At 41.8% G+C, this 18,047-nt stretch overlaps 1 protein-coding gene across 2 annotated transcripts in view; it reads left to right on the forward strand.

Moving 5' to 3' along the window:
* MAP4K3 (mitogen-activated protein kinase kinase kinase kinase 3) overlaps positions 1-18,047 on the forward strand; it is a 143,669-nt gene that overhangs the window by 78,137 nt on the left and 47,485 nt on the right. The window contains exons 15-19 of one of the 2 annotated variants that reach the window (XM_014598208.3): positions 7,872-7,930; positions 9,986-10,024; positions 10,303-10,359; positions 15,530-15,572; positions 17,676-17,838. In XM_014598208.3, coding sequence (XP_014453694.2) covers positions 7,872-7,930; positions 9,986-10,024; positions 10,303-10,359; positions 15,530-15,572; positions 17,676-17,838 — 361 coding nt within the window. The remainder of the gene's footprint in view (positions 1-7,871; positions 7,931-9,985; positions 10,025-10,302; positions 10,360-15,529; positions 15,573-17,675; positions 17,839-18,047) is intronic. The other variant, XM_014598209.3, reaches the window with a different exon arrangement.

The raw sequence follows: 18,047 nt of genomic DNA on the forward strand, positions 1-18,047 counted from the left end.
AATGTAACTAGTTAAAGTTAAAAGTTAGCAGCCTTTAAAATTAACTTGAGTTTTAAGTTAAAAATTAAATATTTCCACTTTGAACTAGTTAAAAGGGAAGTTAAAAAGAGAGTAACTAGTTAAAAGTTAAGTTGATTTGTGAGAAATATGTGAAACACGGCGAATTGCCTTTTAGCATCATTTTTCATTTTCAAATGCAATTAGTAGGTTTCTTTTCCATAAGCCCACAGAAGCCCACTAATTTACTCAGAATTCACCCTGCTTTACCTGAAAACAATGTTATACTTGTCATACAGTTTTCAAAATAACAATTTACCAATAACTATGTAATGTTAGATCCTTCTCACCCTCTCCATGTGAAGCACTTTGTAAAAGTCAATGCATCATATAGGTATACCGGAATAACAGAAAGGAGATATTCATAACCAGGTGACAAAAGAAAGCTGTTTCCACAGAAAACCTTTGTTGTTACAATTTTTATTACTCAAAAAAAAATTATTGCTGACATCTGAATTAGAAATAATGAAAATCTCTGAAAATCAAAATTAAACAAATAAGAAAATCAGTTTAAATGAGAAAAAGAATGTTCAGTTGCATAGCAGAAACTGTTTAAGCATGCTTATTGAACTTCAGCAAAAGCTGCATTTCAAAATTGACATCTGACAATTTTCCTCTTCTGTCTTGGAAAATTAAGCTCCCACTACTGAACAGTCACTCTACATGGGCAGATGAGGGAATGCTTGTGTTATAACAGATGACTAGCTTTTTCATAGTAGGTGACATCAGATGTTTCTCACAGATGAGAAGTAATGCTCAACTTCTTGGGCCCTGGACTGCTGGTTCCTGTGCGGGCCGGGGGCGAGCCGGGCCCATCTTTGCGCACGCGGGCTGTGGCCAGCAGCCCGGGCATGCGGGGCTGGAGGAGACCGGGGGGCGAGCTAGAATTAGTCACGGAGGCGTAATGCTTGATTTAAAGATTATTTACTTACACCCAAGATGGTCGCGGTGTAGGCTGGACAGTTTCCAGGTGCAGCTCCGCTTAAATCCTCGTTGGAGGACTACGACAAATTTGGTTCGAGCCCCGGAGTTGTTAAAGCTCCGCGAATTCGGTAATTTCTCTCCCACGGAGTTGTCGAAGCTCCGTGGGTTCGGTTCTCTGGCCCCGAGTTGTTAAAGCTCCGTGGGTTCGTATCTTCAGTATGCAGGAAGGGATACGTCTAGGAATTTATCGGCGACGGGGAGAGGCTAGAGGCTGTTCAGGCCTCTGTTGCCTTCTTAAGAAATGCGTTGGGTCTGTAAGGATCTGCAGCGCTTAGAGATCTTCACGCTCTCCCTCTCGAACTCCAATTGCTCTCTCTCCAACTCATTTCTCTCCAACTTGGGCGGAAACCACCCAAGCTCTTTATATGGCTAGCAAGCCAATCGCTAGCCGCCACGTGTGCATGTATTAGAATCGGCCAATAACATGGCACGAATCTTCATACAAATGGTGGGAACTCCTTTGCACCGTGCATTTCTTGGATGCAAAAGAAATGCACCATGCAAAGAAAGCTACAAATTTGGCGGGAATACTCTGTTGCACCAGGGTTCTCTTCTGCAGCAGAAAACTCCACCGTGCAAAGAAGCTGCAATTTAGCGGGAAAAATAATTTAGCGGTGCCGAAGCACATACAAACAAAAAATCACAACTTTGGGTTGTGACAGTTCTGATCTTCATTAAAATTTAAAAAGTCATCTGCTTCACCCTCGCTACTTGCTCCCACTCTTACTGGGATCAATGTCTCTGTTTGCTTGTGCTTGTTCCCCCTCCTTAAGCCAACTGGCTGCCCTGTTGACTTCTGCAAATGCACAGAAAAGGCCATCATTAACTAAGGAACTCTGGGACTTGTAGTTCTTAAGAGACCATATCTCATAGGAAGGCACACTACTTTCAGTCTCTCAAACAAGAAGTCCTAGAGTTTCAATAAAGAAATATTGTTCCATGTAAGTCCTAGAGAATGGCTGTCAGGAAAAACTCTGGGAAAAGCCAGATTTTTTTTTAAACTTATACTTTAAAAAAAGTGTAAGTTAACCTTTTTTTTAGCTAGTTAAAGTTAAAAGTTGACAGGTGAATAATTTAGCTAGTTAAAGTTAAGTAAGTTAGCCATTTCTTCGACTTTTTAACTAGTTAATTAACTAGTTAATTCTCATGACTGCCTGTAATTGTTCATGCAGTTTCTTAAGGTAGCTTTGTAACACCCTTCCTGCCTTTCTAAGAGTTGCAGCTTTTTTTAAACCCTTTTCTACTCGTATATCACAGGTAGGGCTGGTAGCACCACTTCCTATTATTCCGGTTACCCAACATCTTCCATAATTAGACCTTGTTTTCAGTAGTTTATAATTTAATTTTGGGTCAGGATTCTGCCTTTTCCCATCCCCATGAAAACCCACCCAAGTTTTGCCTAGTGATAAGCCTTTGAAAAATTGCAGTTTGTGCATAATTGATAGCTGCTGAAGTCATAAGTTTCTAAAGTCTCCATAGTTTCCATTCTTACTGAGCCTGCTTGAATCACACCCAGTTCATGGAGCTTGATGGGTTGTCTCCATTTAACAGTTGAAAATGCGTTCTCCCACCTAGGCTACAGGTTTCAGCTAGATATTCCCTGTAATGGTGCTTCCAGGTCATTCCTCTGCAAAGATAGTCAGGCCCTGAAAGTTGAAACATGAAGTCTCCTGTGCTGGTGTTGCCCCTCCTTGGTAGATCCAGGGAGCATTAAGAGCAGAACTTTCTGATTTTAAATGCAGGAGTAATGAAAGCCAGCTGAGCAGGAGGGAAAAGAGTAGATTGGGATACAGCATCAGAGATTAGGACTATGGAAAACAAATTGGCTGGCTAGGTATGTAAGGGAACTGAGGTTGAGGGGCAACTGTAGTGAAGCCCAAGAACCCAGCAAGACTCATAAGATCAAAGAAAGGGCAGATGTTAGGTTCAGGAATTGGAATGAGTAAAGGGAAGAGAGATCTGAAAAGGAATAGGGACTCTGGGAACCCTAGGATAAGCTGGGGGAAAATAAAAGTGGGTGAGGAGCATGGGCAGCAAGATGAGGACTGGAAAACTTGTTGGGGAAGGGAGAAACATGAGGGCAAGAACACTGGGTATAGACAGGAAGAAAATGATGGAGGGTTGGAAAAATCTGGACACTGAGCATGGGCACAAGTAACGCTTAGAACAGTTTAAACCTGAAGCAGACAGACATATAAATTAGTTTAAATCCACCTGAAAAATCAAGTACTGTTTTGAACCAGTTCAGTGTTATGTGTGGACATCAAGCATTCTGACACAGATCTGGTCAGTTCTCCAAACATCCAGACTGCATTGTGGGATGCACTCACACCCTCTCTTCTCCCCCTACACACACTGCTACAACTGGCTGCTCTGGCAGCCCTACTGCCTTTTTTCCCATTCTGTTGGCACTTTTTTATCAATGAACTCTTGCAGTGTTTGTTCAAAAAGGGCTATTTTTCTAACAACCAATTGTGTCCTCACTCCCTACTTGACCACAGATCCTCACTGTGCTGCCTTAGTGCTAGGGAATGAAAATGTGTCCATACCCTCTCCCCTCCAACCCTTAGTTCAGATCAAGCAGGCACACAACAGACTTCAAGGAACTGCAAGCTGTTGAAGTTTGTTGTACTCTGTTTCAGAGAGAAGGAAGAGCAGATAAGTGAAAATGCCCTAAGCCCCCAAGGTATAGGTGTAAGCACTCCACCCTCACCTACAGAGAGGCTTGCTGGGCTGGGTGCTCACTTCCACCTTGTGGTGTTAGAACCACAGCAGTTTACACAATTGTGAACTGTTTCATCACAATAACATTTGGGAACAGTTCACTTATATGTATTGACATCCTGTACTGCAACAGTTTTGAGCTCATTCCCAATCACTGACATTTTGGAACCTAATTTTTTTTAAAGTGTATGCACTTAGTGCCCACAAGGGGAGAGTAGGACTTCCTTAGCAAGAAGACAGGGACTGAGTGGGCAAATAGAATGGGTCTGGGAAAAGAATCTGGGAGTAGGAAAAGAAAAAATTGGGATAGGAACAGTGGAGGGGGGACCAAGCAGAAGAAACTGCTTAATAAAGATGCTTTTCACCAGAACCTGGAATGAAAACCAAGGTTCCCCAAGTTCTACCATTCCTCTGCTTCACCAAGTAGTTCTGAAAGGTATTTGTTCACATAGAGCATTGGTTCCTGACCAGTGGTTCATGAGCAACATACTGCCCAGAAGACCCTCTGAAGTTGCTCACAGCCACAGGAAGTTAACGTTGCAGTTGATAAAGAGAACAAAGTAGGGTATTGCTTCAGCCTATTACTTGCTTGATGTTGCTGCCCATGTTTGGGAGCCACTAACACAGAGAATGATAGCTTACTTCTGCAATCATTTACTCTGTTAGTTCAAGCAACAGCAATTGGTTCAGTGAAACAAAAGGAAGCACCCTGTTGATAACCCATATGCTCTCAGTATAATGCCAGAGGGTGGAACTTTTTTTAGTGGATTTTTTTTTTTTTTAATCCATCTACACCAGTGGTCTCCAACCTTTTTGGATAGGAGATCACGTTTTGAATTAAAAAGAAACCCATGATCTATTCCCCCTCCCCCTTGCAGGTCAGTCTGTGGGGAGGGAAGGGAGGTGCAGATCAAGGCAGAGAGAGGAAAAATTATGGCTCGGGCTGGGCAATGGTACTGGGAGCTGGGCTACGGGGACGGCTGCACACACCCAAAAATTCGCTATAGCCACCCCCTCCCAGCACCACCACCACTGCGTGGCCAGAGAGCTGCGTGACTGAAGAGCCACACCGGGCAGAGCCTGGCACTGCCCTTCCCCCAGCCTGCCCCGCATGCAGATCTGGGGTCACATGCACCCCCCCCCCATACCATCCTGGGCTGTGTCTCCCCCAGATGAGCTGCTCATGGCAGTCTCGCACCTGCCCTGGCTGTGCAGTGCCAGCCCCTGCTCCCCTTCCCCCCCCCCCTTGCACATGCGCCCCTCCCCACCCCTGCTGCAGCCACCGGAGGCCTGCAGCCAGGCTGCCTTGCGACCCTACAGCTGCCCTGCGTGTGTGGGGAACCTAAGCCCTGTTGGCCCCCCTTCCACTGCCTGCGCCCCCTGCCACTGGGTGAGTGAGGCCCTGGCTGGACTGGGGGAATATTAGAGCCCAGGTGGCTTGGCCAGGCACGCAGGGGTGTTCCTACTGCTGCACGCACCCTGGCGGAAGCCCTGCCAGGGTTCTGGGCTCAGGGCACAAAGCCTAGCATACAGCAACAGCTGCCTCTGTCCCGCACAGATCAAGAGGGCACATGGCCCCCGGGCCAATGCTGGGGTGCATGCAGTGCAGGAGCTTACTTTAATTCAGTCTCCTAGTCTTCATGTGCCTTTTGGTATGTTGTTTGATTACTTGATAGTGTGCTCTTCTTCCACAGGACCCTGCCTAATAATATAAATTCTTAATCATTCTAAAGCAGGGGTGGCAACCTATAGCCCATGGGCTGGACCTGGCCTGCCAAGCCATTTCATTTGGCCTTTGAAGCCAGATATCAGCAGTGGCCTTTCAGCAGTGGAGCAGTTTGGAATCCCGCTTCTGTGGTGGTCAGGTCATGCACATAACAGCAGCAATTTAGTGTTATGGGGAAGTGGCAGTAGCAGCTCCAAGTCAGAAGCCCTGGCCAACTTCAGTCTGAGCTAAATTATTTCAACGAGCTACTGCAAAAAGGTTGCCAACCCCTGTTCCAAAGCACTCTGATGCTACAAAGATGCCATAGGAAATCTAAGATGAAATTGCCTGAGTTGAATAGCAGGCAGTAAGCAAGGCCTGAGACAACACATTGAACAATGAGGAGAAAACAAAATATTGAATAGTTCATAAAGGATCATCCATACTGCCTATAGAATCTGCTGAGGTTTGTGGACAAAATAGAATGTGATCAGATAATTAAAGGTTATAATGTAATACATATTTGTACATGGGACAAATTAATGTTTAACAGCCAATCTTAGTTTTGGCATTTCTTTTGAGTGTTTGATTTTGAAAGCTTAATAATGTTGTTTTAAACCAGGGGTACTCAACCCCCAGCCTATAGGCCTGGTTTGGCTGTTGGCACCATGTCATCCAGCATGCAGGGTTGGTTCCCCATGTGTCTGGAAGTCTGGCAGCAGGGAATGTGGGCACTGCTCCCCTGCTGCCAAATTTCCAGACCCCTAGGGTGCCCTGCGTCCTGCACTCTGGATCAGACACACAATACCAGAACATGTGGCCTGGCAAGGGCAGCCTTGGGCTTCAGGGTCTGCACCACTCATCTGGCCCATGGGACCAAAAGGTTGAGTGAGCACCACTGTTTTAAACCTTTTTTTGTGTAGTAGATAATTATATATTTTTTTCTGTTTCTTTTTTGTTTTGATTTTTGGTTGGTCAGTTGGTTGGACTTTTTTTTAAACTTTAAATATGATCAGTTTATGATATCACATTTGTACAACATACAACAGGACATCTTTGTGAGGTCATCATGCATGTATGAGAGCAACAGTCTCAGGCTCTTCATACATTCTTTAGCTGTAGAGGGGTTATTTATGTGTCTATTCCTTTTCTCCTGGTCTCCAAGCTATGTTTCCTGGAATGGGGGTGGACTTGAGGGGCATCTGTTTTAGGCAAAGTGCCAAGCATGGTTGTAAAGCACAAATGTCTCATTTATTTGGTCAAGTGGGTCAGATGCCCCACCTCCAGTGATGGGGAAACACCCTGTTACTACTGGAGCCACTGTTGGCACAGCCCTGGAATCCAGGGGGTGAATGCTCCCACAGCACCCCCACCATCTCCATTTTCCCCTCCTGCCAATTTTTGTTGGCAGGCAACAAAGAGGGGTGAGTGGTACCAACAATTAGGTTCCAGACCTATGCCAACAAGCCCTATGGGCCACAGTTGAAAGCTGCTAGACAGCTCTTTTGTAAAGTATTAGTTAAAAGGTTTTAGTATATCTTTAAAACATTGATTCTTTTCTAGTGTAGATCACTCCTTGATAGTTTGGGGAATTTGTGCATGTTTCTTCCATCTTGACCCCACTCAGAAAAGACAAACGTCCAATAGATGTATTAGTCCCCTGTTGACAGAGGCTAGCTTGATAGTTTTTGAAGACGGCCTCCGTCCCCCCCCGCTAATGAAATAAGTATATCCTGTGGTGTGTGAGCTTAAAGTTTATTAGAGAGTAAAGTCTGAATCCCCTTTCTGCCTCATAGTGACCTGCAGCTTGTAATTTTGGGAGCGCTGGCTTTGCAGCTTTAGTAAATTGAAAATCATAGCACCATTCATAAAATATATAAATAGCTTTCTTCTGAAGTGTTGGTTACCTTTGTAGTTAAAAATTGTAAAAATATTTGCAATACTCTTTCCATGCTGTTTTTGTATAGCATCTTTCATGGAGCCATATCCTCTGCAAATCCTCTGCTCTTAAGGACTGCCCATCTAAAATGCACACTATTTATATGCAGATGTGAATCAGTATTGAAGTCTAACACGTCAGTTGTTTTTTGTAGGTTCTCCCCACCCAAGTTACCATGGGGAAGATGTGGATTTATTTCAGTATTTTGTGGAGGAGAGGACTAAAGTAGAAAGTTTTAAGGAGGGATTTGAAGAAGAGATGTGGAAGCATAGGAGACTGGGTCTGGGTCATTGAAGAGACTTCTTGTTGAGTGCAAATGATCTCTAAAGTCAGTAGTGGTTGTAGGACAAGCTAGTTGTGTGGTGGGAAAGATGAAAGGGGTGAAGTGAGTGTATCACATGACAGATGTGTTTCTTTACCTTTTACCTTTTCATCTCAAGAATCTTTCTGTTGGATTTGTAGGATTTACAAGTAGAATATGGTCATAGCCCCCACAGTGGCTACTTCCTAGGTGCAAATAAGTGAGTAAATAAATTTTCTTTTTTCTTAAATTGAATTAATTGATTGAATTAAATTGAATTCATTTGTTTTTCATTTGAACAAGTAACATATTAGATTATAGTTTTATGACTATAGTATAAAACTTGTTGTATTTATTACTTCCAGTAGTATAGCTCCTAAACTGCTGTGATTCCAACAGTAATGATTATTTCAACTGATAATAAGGCTTATGAAATGTATTGAAATCTTGAGGTGTTGTCTCGGTATCCTGGGACTTTGTCAACCATGTAACCTCTATACTGTTACCATCCTCATTAGTTGGAGACACACGTGTCTGAAAGTTTGGCATGTGGCACAGTTTGCTTTAGGGCAGGGGTTTTCAAACTTTTGGGGTCAGTGTACCCCCCAATGGCCAGTTGAGAAGGAAGGAGTCCCCTGGCAGCCAGTTGACAACCGGTGGGGAGGTCTCCCCAGCAGCCGATCGGCCGGCATGCCAGCAGCACAGCAGCAAAAGTGGTGGTGTATCCCCCTGGGGCTATCCCAAGTATTCTCAGGGGTGTGCATACTCCCAGTTGAAAACCCCTGCTTTAAGGGTAAGGTCTTTCACTGTTGCCCAAATAGTCTTGTCAGTTATTTTTTAATAGGAACTAATGATATTTTCAGAAATTCTTCTTACCTGTGAAAGGACTACTCTCTTCTAGAGTCTGCATAACAAGCTGCATTCCTAACATTAGAGATTGTCATTAAGCCTTTTAAAATCTGTATTTTGAGGGAAAAGTAAAATACTGTGAAAGAAAGGTATTGTTTTATTATATGTATCCTCTTTTCAGCTTAAACAGTAACTCTTGGAATAAGCCAGAATAGTTCCAGTTTACAGCACAAAGGTGGTGGTCAGGTGTATTAATGAGGAATATACTAGGTGCAAAGAAATACTCTTTTACAGTAACATGAGATGAGAAAAAACAGATACTGTATGTTGTTCAGCAAATAAATATTTAGTATATGTGAGTATGGGCATGTTACATTTATAGCACTAAAAGTGCCATTGTAGAGTTGAACAGTGGTCATCCATATATTCACGCCATCTGTAGTACCATAAAAATGATGCATTTATCAAAAACAAGTTCCCGTGTGAAGCAAGAACCTCTCTGTAGTGCTGTGATTTGTAGTGCCACAGGTAACGGTCTAGTTACCTATGGTGCTACAGGGAATCTCCTGGACCGCCAGCACTCCACAGTCCTCCAGGTGTGGGGAGGGAAAGCGACTGGCTTCCTGACAGTGTGCCCAGCCACAGCAAACTGGCACAGAGCCCTGCTTAGACCCTGCTGCTGTCAGTGCTATTGCAATAGCATTGGCAATGGCTGGTTCCTCTACAATGGCAGCAGCTGGCACAACTGATAAACTTCCAGTGGAGGCCCCCCCTCCCCCGCCCTTCTTCCCCTGCCTAGCACTCCCCCCAGGGGTGTGCCCTCAACAGCTGATGCTGCCCACCACCCCTGCTAGAAGCAAGTATAAGCTGTCAAATACAGCCATCCTCTGCCACCTGTAATGGTGCCACGGGGTGAAGTGAGCAGCCCACCCCACCACCCTGAGGAACAGAGGAGGGGCTAGGGGGGAGAGGGAGTTGCCATATTTGACACCTGCTGGTCCTGGTCTAGCAGCAGCAGATAGAAGCAGCATAGCCAGCTGATCACTGACAGCCTGCTTTCCTCCCCTGGCAGGGAAGAGGGGCAGGCTCTCAGTATTGAGCTCACTGGGAGGCTTCCCTGGGGCCAGGGGAAGCAAAAGAGTAGCCCTCCTGGCTGGAGAGCTGTGCCTTTGAGGTGACTTTGTAGCAATTTATCCAGAGTGATGAGCATGTAGCGCTTTATTTTTAAGTGTTTCATAGAGTGCATATAGCACTTTGTAATTCTATAAATGACCATGTGTTCATAGCCTTTATCAAAACTAGATTAACTTACTTTGAATGGTTTGCATATATCTGACTACAAGAACATTTTCTTTGTCTTATTTTCTGAATGTTCTTCAGTTTATGTTGAGTTACTAATTGTTCATATCTTTATTTAATTTTGAAGGAGTCTTCTAAAATCAGTTGAAGAAGAACTGCATCAGCGGTAACTTTTTTTTTCTTGTGTGTTTAAAAAATTTAGTGCATTGTTTTCTTCCATCTATCACAATTAATAATGCTCATTTCACCCCTTATTTGTCAAGAAGACATGGGAGAGGCTTCACTTCTTTAGGCTGCTGCTGTACCTTAAGGAATAAAAAAAAATAGGAAGTTATAATAAAATTCTGTAGAGTAGGTAGCCCTTGAGCTGAGAATTTTTTTCATAGCAGCCAAAGTCATTTTAATTAAGTCTGCTCAGCCATGGTACCTTGCTCATTTCTGTAGGGGACATGTGGCACATTTAGAAGATGATGATGATGATGCAGATGATGACGCTAAACAGTAAGTCTTTTTTTTTTTTTAAATACATCTGGTCTTTCAATAGCTGAAGAAAACTAAAAAATATTTTAAGTTGATCACCTTAATTTTTTTTCTTAATTATTTAAAAGTAGTAGAAACATGCAGTAATGTCTGTATGGACTACATCACATCATTTTGCTTTATCATGGCAGTTTTAGTGTTCCTCTTTAAGTTAAAACTGTTTTCCAGTTCTTAATTATTCACCTTTTTATCATTAAATAAAAAAGCCTAATTAGTTTAGCAATGAAAATCTGACAAACCAAAATCTTGGGGTATAATTATTTAAAACAGATGACTATACATTACATCCCTAATACAGAAAGGTGTATATCAAAGTTCAGAAGAGTAAATATGACTGTTCTTGAACAAAGTACTATTATGATAGCAGTAGATTAATTGAAACAATGTTAAAATATAGAACAGGTGTGTATAGAAACATACCTTCTTAAATAATTCCTTTGTATGACATAGGAGAGAACTCTGGTGCTGAGATTGGCTTTGTGCTAAGTTTCCTGTTAATGGATAATCTCTAGGAGCTCTATTGCTTCATATTGGAAAACTGTGAAATGTAAATCTTCATTGCAGCATTTATCTATGTTCTCACTGAGAAGCTAAATGCCTTTTAAAATTAATCTTGTTCTAACCTGATCTGTTCTTCTACTATCATTATGCAACCTACGCAATGCATTTTAACAAGTAGATTTTTAAACAATATTATGAGTCTATAAGTAGGTGCTAAATTTGAAGGGAAGTTGTCAATTAGAGAGACAGGGTTTCTTCTAAGATATTAAGTAATTTTGTTTACCAGTACTATGAATGGTGAATTGAAGTTGAGTGCTTGGTATATGTGTGACATGGCCTGTCTCTGAAATACTTTTTAAAAAGAAAAGTGGTTGAAGGCAGAATCAAGTTGTTTCCAAAAAAGAGGAGCTGATCTCATGATTACTCTGTTTACCATCCGTAACTTCAGAGCCTGATGATGTCACTGTACCTTGCGAGAGCCTGATGATGTCAATGAACCTTGCCATTGTTTAGTTACTTGTTAACTTTTCAAAGCAGAAGAATATTCACATTTGAAATGAGTGATGGGCATAGAAAAATCAGGACTTACACAGTCAGTCAATTTTCAACACACTTTATTCCCTTGGTCTTTATCAGTGAAACACAGGATTTATCAGGCAGTTGTTTTAAAACCACGTGATCAGTTGCACAGTGCTTCAACAAACAAAAAAAACCCTGCATCACTTCCAAAGAGAAAAGTAGGGTAGAATCTCATGAACCCAAAGGTGACCAAGATTAGAACTTCCTTCACTCAAAATTGTAAAGCTATTGATGTGGATTAGTTTAGGTCAGGCCACCTATACATGGGAATGTAAGTGTCCCCCAAAGATCTATACCATTAATTGCATGATGACTGCTCTCAGGGAAAACATAGCTTTATTGTTGTGACCTGTGCTGCCAGATCATCTTGTTGCCTCTTCCCCTTTTATTCTTAAGATATTTTTATCCTTACTAATGTTCAGCAAGTGTATTTATTTACTTTTACTTATACTTTTTTTTCTCCTATTTACAGTCAACTCAGTCTATTTAGTTAACAACATAGGGTTTTAAACCTCTTGACTGCTGCTGTCTTGAAGCTCTTTGCGCTAACCACTTTGTTCAGTACATTGGAGTCCTTTCTCCTAGTTCTTGCTCTGTCAGAATTTTTCAACAGAGTTGTTTTGATTAGGCACCTCTGTGCCTAATTTGTTTTTCTGTGGTTTGTTTCTCTATTTCAGAATACACAAAAAAGAGGTCAGTATAATATGAAGTGAATCTGTGAAAATGTCTTCCTTCAGTCAGATCATTTTAGTTGTCTTGAAGCTTTTTACATTGACTCTAGTGCAGCCAAGCAGTGACCCAGTGCTGGTACTGTAGAGTTCTTTCAGGGCTCTGGGAGCACTGAATATGCCAATAATCAAAGTCTATATCATATGCCTTAAATTCTGACAGTCTTTACTAACCTTACTCTTCATATCTTAGGCATAATCTGAGCCAGTTAGCCAGCTGAGGTCAGCAACCTGTTTTTATCCCCCATTTTTGACAAGGTGTCTGGCTGACATGCAGGACAAAATATGAAGGAAAATATTCAAGTGTGACTTGGACCTCCATCCTTTTCAGAAGATTTAACTGAGACCAGATTTAGAAAGGAGGTAGTTGCTGCCCTTATTAAAGTTGAAACAAGCCTTGTAGGATAAACTAGGTTTTGTGCTTTTTTTTTTTTTTAATTATTTGTAACAATCTACAGGCGCAAAGGAGACAGTTGCCACAGTCATGTCTACCGTAGCATTTCTCCCCTTTCCATCGCTTGTAAGACCCTTGGTAAGCTGTTGCTCCAGGTTATTGCAGACAGTGTAGTCCCTGAATCCCAGTGTAGTTTTTGTTCATCGCACAGCACTGCCGACATGATCTTTACCCTATGCCAATTACAGGAGGAAGCTGCAGAACAGCAAATACCCCCGTATGTTGTATTTGTCAACTTTAGTAAGGCATTTGACTCTGTTGGACAATCTGTTCTTTGGTGCCCTCTTGCAAAGTTCAGCTGCCCAGACAAACTAATAAACCTCATATGCTGCTTCCATGACGGCATACAGACCCATGTATCAGTCAGTGCCTAATGACATAATTTGTTGGCAGACTTCTAAACCTCGACCAATTCAAGGCCAAAAGCAAATCCCAACAAAGTGAAGTAAAGGATCTAGTGTATGCTGACGATTCAGCGTTTGTTGCCCTTTTATAGAATGATCTGCAACATTTACTGAATTCCTTTGCCCAGGCTGTATCCCTTTTTGGCATCTGTATTAATGTAAAGAAAACCTATCACCTCCATCACCACCAGAAATAAAATTGAATGGCAGCCAATTTAACAACATCAAGTCCTTTTTGCTACCTAGGTAGCACAGTTGTCAATGACCCCAGTTGACAAAGAACTTTCAGCACAATTAAAGTCAGCTGCCTCGACTTTCGACAAAAAAAAGGCTGTGGACAAGGCAAGGCATCAAAGTGTCTACAAAATGCCAAGTTTACAGGGCTGTTGTGCTCCCTTGTCTTCTATACTCATTAGAGACCTGCCCCCTTTATCGTCACTATATCAAAAAACTTAACTGCTTGCAACACCACCACCTGTGCAGCATAATGGGTATTAAATGGTCTGACAAAATCACCAACAACGAAGTACTATGACTGGCAGCCATGCCAAGTGTAGAAGCCATGCTAGCACAAAGACAAATGACCTGGCTCAGCCATGTCATACGTATGGACGACAAGTGACTGCCTAAGAGAGTTCTGTATAGTGAATTTGAAATGGCCAGTAGTAAGGTTGGCCATCCCAAACTCCACTGCGAAGACTGCATTCAGCAGCACATACAGTCTGCTGGGCTGAACTCAATGTCCTGGGACGATACGGCCCATGATAGGTGAGCTTGACGTTCTGCTATGAAGGAAGCAGGACGAGCAACAGAACATCGTCATGCCAGCTTGGCCAACAGTAGGAAGGAGGATAGACACCAACTTGCCCTGGCATGTCTCCTGAACCCTACACATGGAAACTCATTTCTAGTATAAGTAGTAGTCATACTCAAATACGAGTGACAGTCATTCAGCATGTGCTTCTCTTCTAGCTTCTCTAGTCCAAAACCATAATCTTATGCTGACACAGAAACTTTTCTGGTAAGTCTGGGACAAAGTAGACAAGGTATTGAGAAGATTTGTATGTTCCAAAAAACACAGATATCTCAATTAGATATTTTCCTAATGCTTCTCTGAAACAATGTAATTGAAAAGCAGGCAAGTCATAGTGCACAAATTTAAGACCGCAGGGATGTCAAATATACAGCCTGTGGAGCTGCTCCATTCAGCCCATCTGGTTACCACACAATCTGGGGGCCCAGTGCCCTAAGTCGAATCCAGCCTGTAAGGAGTCCTATAGTCCGGATCTGGCCTGGAGTATGGGATGAGTTTGACATGCCCAGTTTACACTAAATATTTTGTATTTCTCAAAAGATGAGGAAAATACCGTTGTTCTCAAAGCACTGAAGTCTGTAAAAAGATTAAAATAGAGGCTGAACACTACCATGCAGGAATTCAGGATCAAACAGTAGAACCTTTAAAATGCAGAACTGGAGGAGAAAACCCTTAAAATGTTTTGAGTTTTTTTCACTCATGTTGATATGTTGTACTCCAGGACCAGATTGTTGAGCACTTGACACATGAGAAGTTGTGTGTCCATGTGGAGTTCCGTGAAGGGGAAGAACATAAGAAAAAGTTACTCAACCCAAAAGCAAACAGTAAATTTAACTCCACTTTGCAAACAGATTTATTATCACATATAATATTTTTCTGAAGAAGCCAGTGGTTAGGTCCATCAAGAAGTGGTATTTTCCAATGTCAACAAAATTCCATATTATAAATATTCTTTAGCAAAATCCACCAGGATCCTAAACTCCCCACTTTACTATAAGCACACTTCCTTTTCTCTCAGTGCAGTGAATGCCAGACTCACCCTGCATCCTGTCTACATCTCTTGGCTAAAAATCACTCCCCTCTTCTGCACAAGTCCACATATCATTGTGGATAGATGAGCACAGATGAGCTTTTCAAAAAGTTACCCATAACTTCATGAGAAGACTTCAGAGGGACACTTGGGTTTTTTTCTTGCTGATGTCTTGGGCTGGGGTCAGCAGTATTTTCCATCAAGAAAGCTGAAGTGCTGTGGTCAGGAAGGTGGGCATTATGGCGCAGCTGCCTCTGCCACATCTCATTACCACTTATGCCACAGGAGGCTGTGACATCTCACAGAGAGAGGTCCCCCCTGCCAGAGCCCCAGGTGGCTGACTGCAACACAGTGCAAGGAAGGTCCCCTGTTGCTGGATGCCACTAGATCTGGCACATAGGCTGTAGGTTGCCATCCCTGGGTCTATAGGGCTCAGGGGTGGGGAAGCAACAGTTAGAAAATATTCAAATGGTGTAAGTATTTGAAAATAACATGATGTTTAATCTCCTAGTGTTCAAAAATGTAAAATAAACTCTACATAAACTTTCTCAAACCTCACAAGTTGAGTTTTCCAGAGATACGTATCTGGATAACTTCTGAACAATCTCTGTTCTTTTACAGCTCTACTATGAAAGCCAAAGTGCCACCACCTTTACCACCAAAGGTAAGTGGGATTTTTCATTGTTCTGGGGAAGAGGGGAATTGCAGTAAATGGAGGAGGGCAGCGAGTCTATAAATGACATAGGTGCGTGACTTTCACTGACATGAGACTTTGGTGCTTTTGAGATCGTGATTGATCCAGGTTTGTTCCAGCATATTAAGTTACATTTTTAGTTTTGGAGCATGAATAAAATGAAAAATTGATGGAATTCATCACTTTAGATATGGTGTTTATGATTATGTTTACATCATTAATCTGAGGGGAGACATAACATTTGGTATTTCAGGGGTTTAGTATTACAGAAATAGGAGCTCCTATGAGAGTCACCACATTCGAAGTCTACGTGCTAACTTCACAGGCAACAATGGGGTCCTTTAAATGTTGAGATTAGGTCTCAGCTTCTTTCTCTTGAAGAGACTGAATTGATTGCACTTTTTAGATGACTATTTTAAAAAGTGCCAAAAAAAATCTCTACTTGTATTCTCTAGCTTGTGGAAACTCACTAGTCATTAAACACTGGGTTAATCATGCCTCACTGATGTACTATAGGAATTTTATATCTGAGGATTCAAACCTAGTCTTTTAAAAATATGCTAGGTGTTGTCTTGATTAATCTCTTGGCACCTCAGATCCTCAGTTAGAAGCAGTAGCCTCTGCTTGTGCTCTGTCCATACATTAGCTTTAGGTTTGTTCCTTTTCTCCCCCAAATGAACTGCCGATAATGTTAGTCTTCCAGTTTCATGTATGGGTTTCAGGTGCCTTGCAACTGGCAAAACCTGGCCTTGCTAGTATGGCTGCCTCCATGTGCTCTGATCTAGAAGTAAGAGTGATATAGCCGTGATGGTCCAATATTGTGAGAGCAGTAAGATTTGTGAGGTATGGGAATATCTTTTATGGGACCAACTTATATAGTTGGGAGAGAAAGGACACAAGGTTTGGGGCCTTAAGTACCCTTCATCAGTCTGGGGAAAAAGGCAGTCACAGTCCAAGTAGAATGATATGTCAGTTGCTTTTGTTTAAATTGATTTTAACCTCCTAGTTCTGGGGTCATGAACAGGAATCTTGTAGAGGGTAAAAGCTGAGTTTAAGTCACAATTCAATACTTTGTCATGTAGTGGAAGGTCAAATGCGGCAAGTTCTTGTCATTTGAGGGTAAGGGCTATGAGGACTCGAGTTTCTTAGCTCTAGCTCTAGTTAATGGTAATTTGGAAGACCAACTTCTCTTTTATGTATGTTTGCCTATTTATAAAATAACATCTGTTTAGGTGTTTGTATTATGCTGAAAACTGTTTCCTGAGCATGTGGCATGGTACAGATTAACTAGTATTTGAGTGAATTTTGAAAAGTACAAAGCACTTTTGTGTAAAAACATTATTTGTTGTTAGAATCCAAGTGGGAACCCAAAGTGACATTTTTGGCTCTTTGTCACAAAGAACAAAAACAAGGAGATTGACTATTGAGCAAGAAAATGTATTTGTACTCATTTTGGAGAAAGGAACAAAAGAAGGATGTTCTTGGGGTAAAAGAATTAAGGTGTAAACCCAATTCCCAACTTCCAGAATAAGAGGAAGGCAGCAAAGGGTAAAGGCTCAGGCTGGATTAATACTGGAAAATTATTGACTTAACTTTCTATGACAGGAGCCAAGATAACAACTAAACTGCTACCAGGTATAATGGGAGAGAAGAGGAGTATGAGCAACTGGACTACTGGGGAATTAATAATCTTTTCCTGCATCTAGTTCACAATGCCTCTGTGCAGTAGAAGTGTCTTTGTCTGGGTTGGTGCTTTCAAAAAAGATCAGCTTCACATGGTTGGCTGGGAGGGAGGTTGCAGACAGTATGTTCATTTAAACATTTGTGATTTGATTACGCACTAGACATAGTGAAGTTTCATCAGACAAGTCATGATTTCAGTACACTGCTTTGGATTTTCTGTTCATCAGAAAATCTGCATTATGCATTTTCTTTATAGTAAAAATATGTAACAGAATATGTAATTGTCTTTATCAGTTTACTCAAGGAAATAATAATATGTAGTATTACAGTGTGCAGCACTTAGCTTAACTGTCCCAACAATGTAGTTAATATTCTTATATATATTTTCAGCCTAAATCCATCTACATACCACATGAAACTCATTCCTCTGAAGAAGATAGTCAAGGAACAATCAAGAGATGCCCTGTCTCAGAGAGTCCAGGAAAGTCGGCATCACAGGTTCCACCTAGACCACCCCCTCCACGGCTACCTCCCCAGAAGCCTTATGCTTTAGGTAATAAGAGTAATAGGGATTTCAGAAATAACGTAATATTTATTTTTACTGTCTTAAAATGTATGTCCTTGTGAAACACTACTACTGTGAGCAGGTGGTAAAAATAGTATGTGAAAACCAGCTGCATGAACAAAATGCTCTGCAACTTCACTAAGCCAAATTCAACTCCCCTAGAAGTCTCTGAAAGAATTTCTACTGATTTTCAGTGG

The sequence above is a fragment of the Alligator mississippiensis genome, chromosome 1, assembly GCF_030867095.1.
Source record: "Alligator mississippiensis isolate rAllMis1 chromosome 1, rAllMis1, whole genome shotgun sequence".
In the NCBI taxonomy this organism is placed as follows: domain Eukaryota; kingdom Metazoa; phylum Chordata; order Crocodylia; family Alligatoridae; genus Alligator; species Alligator mississippiensis.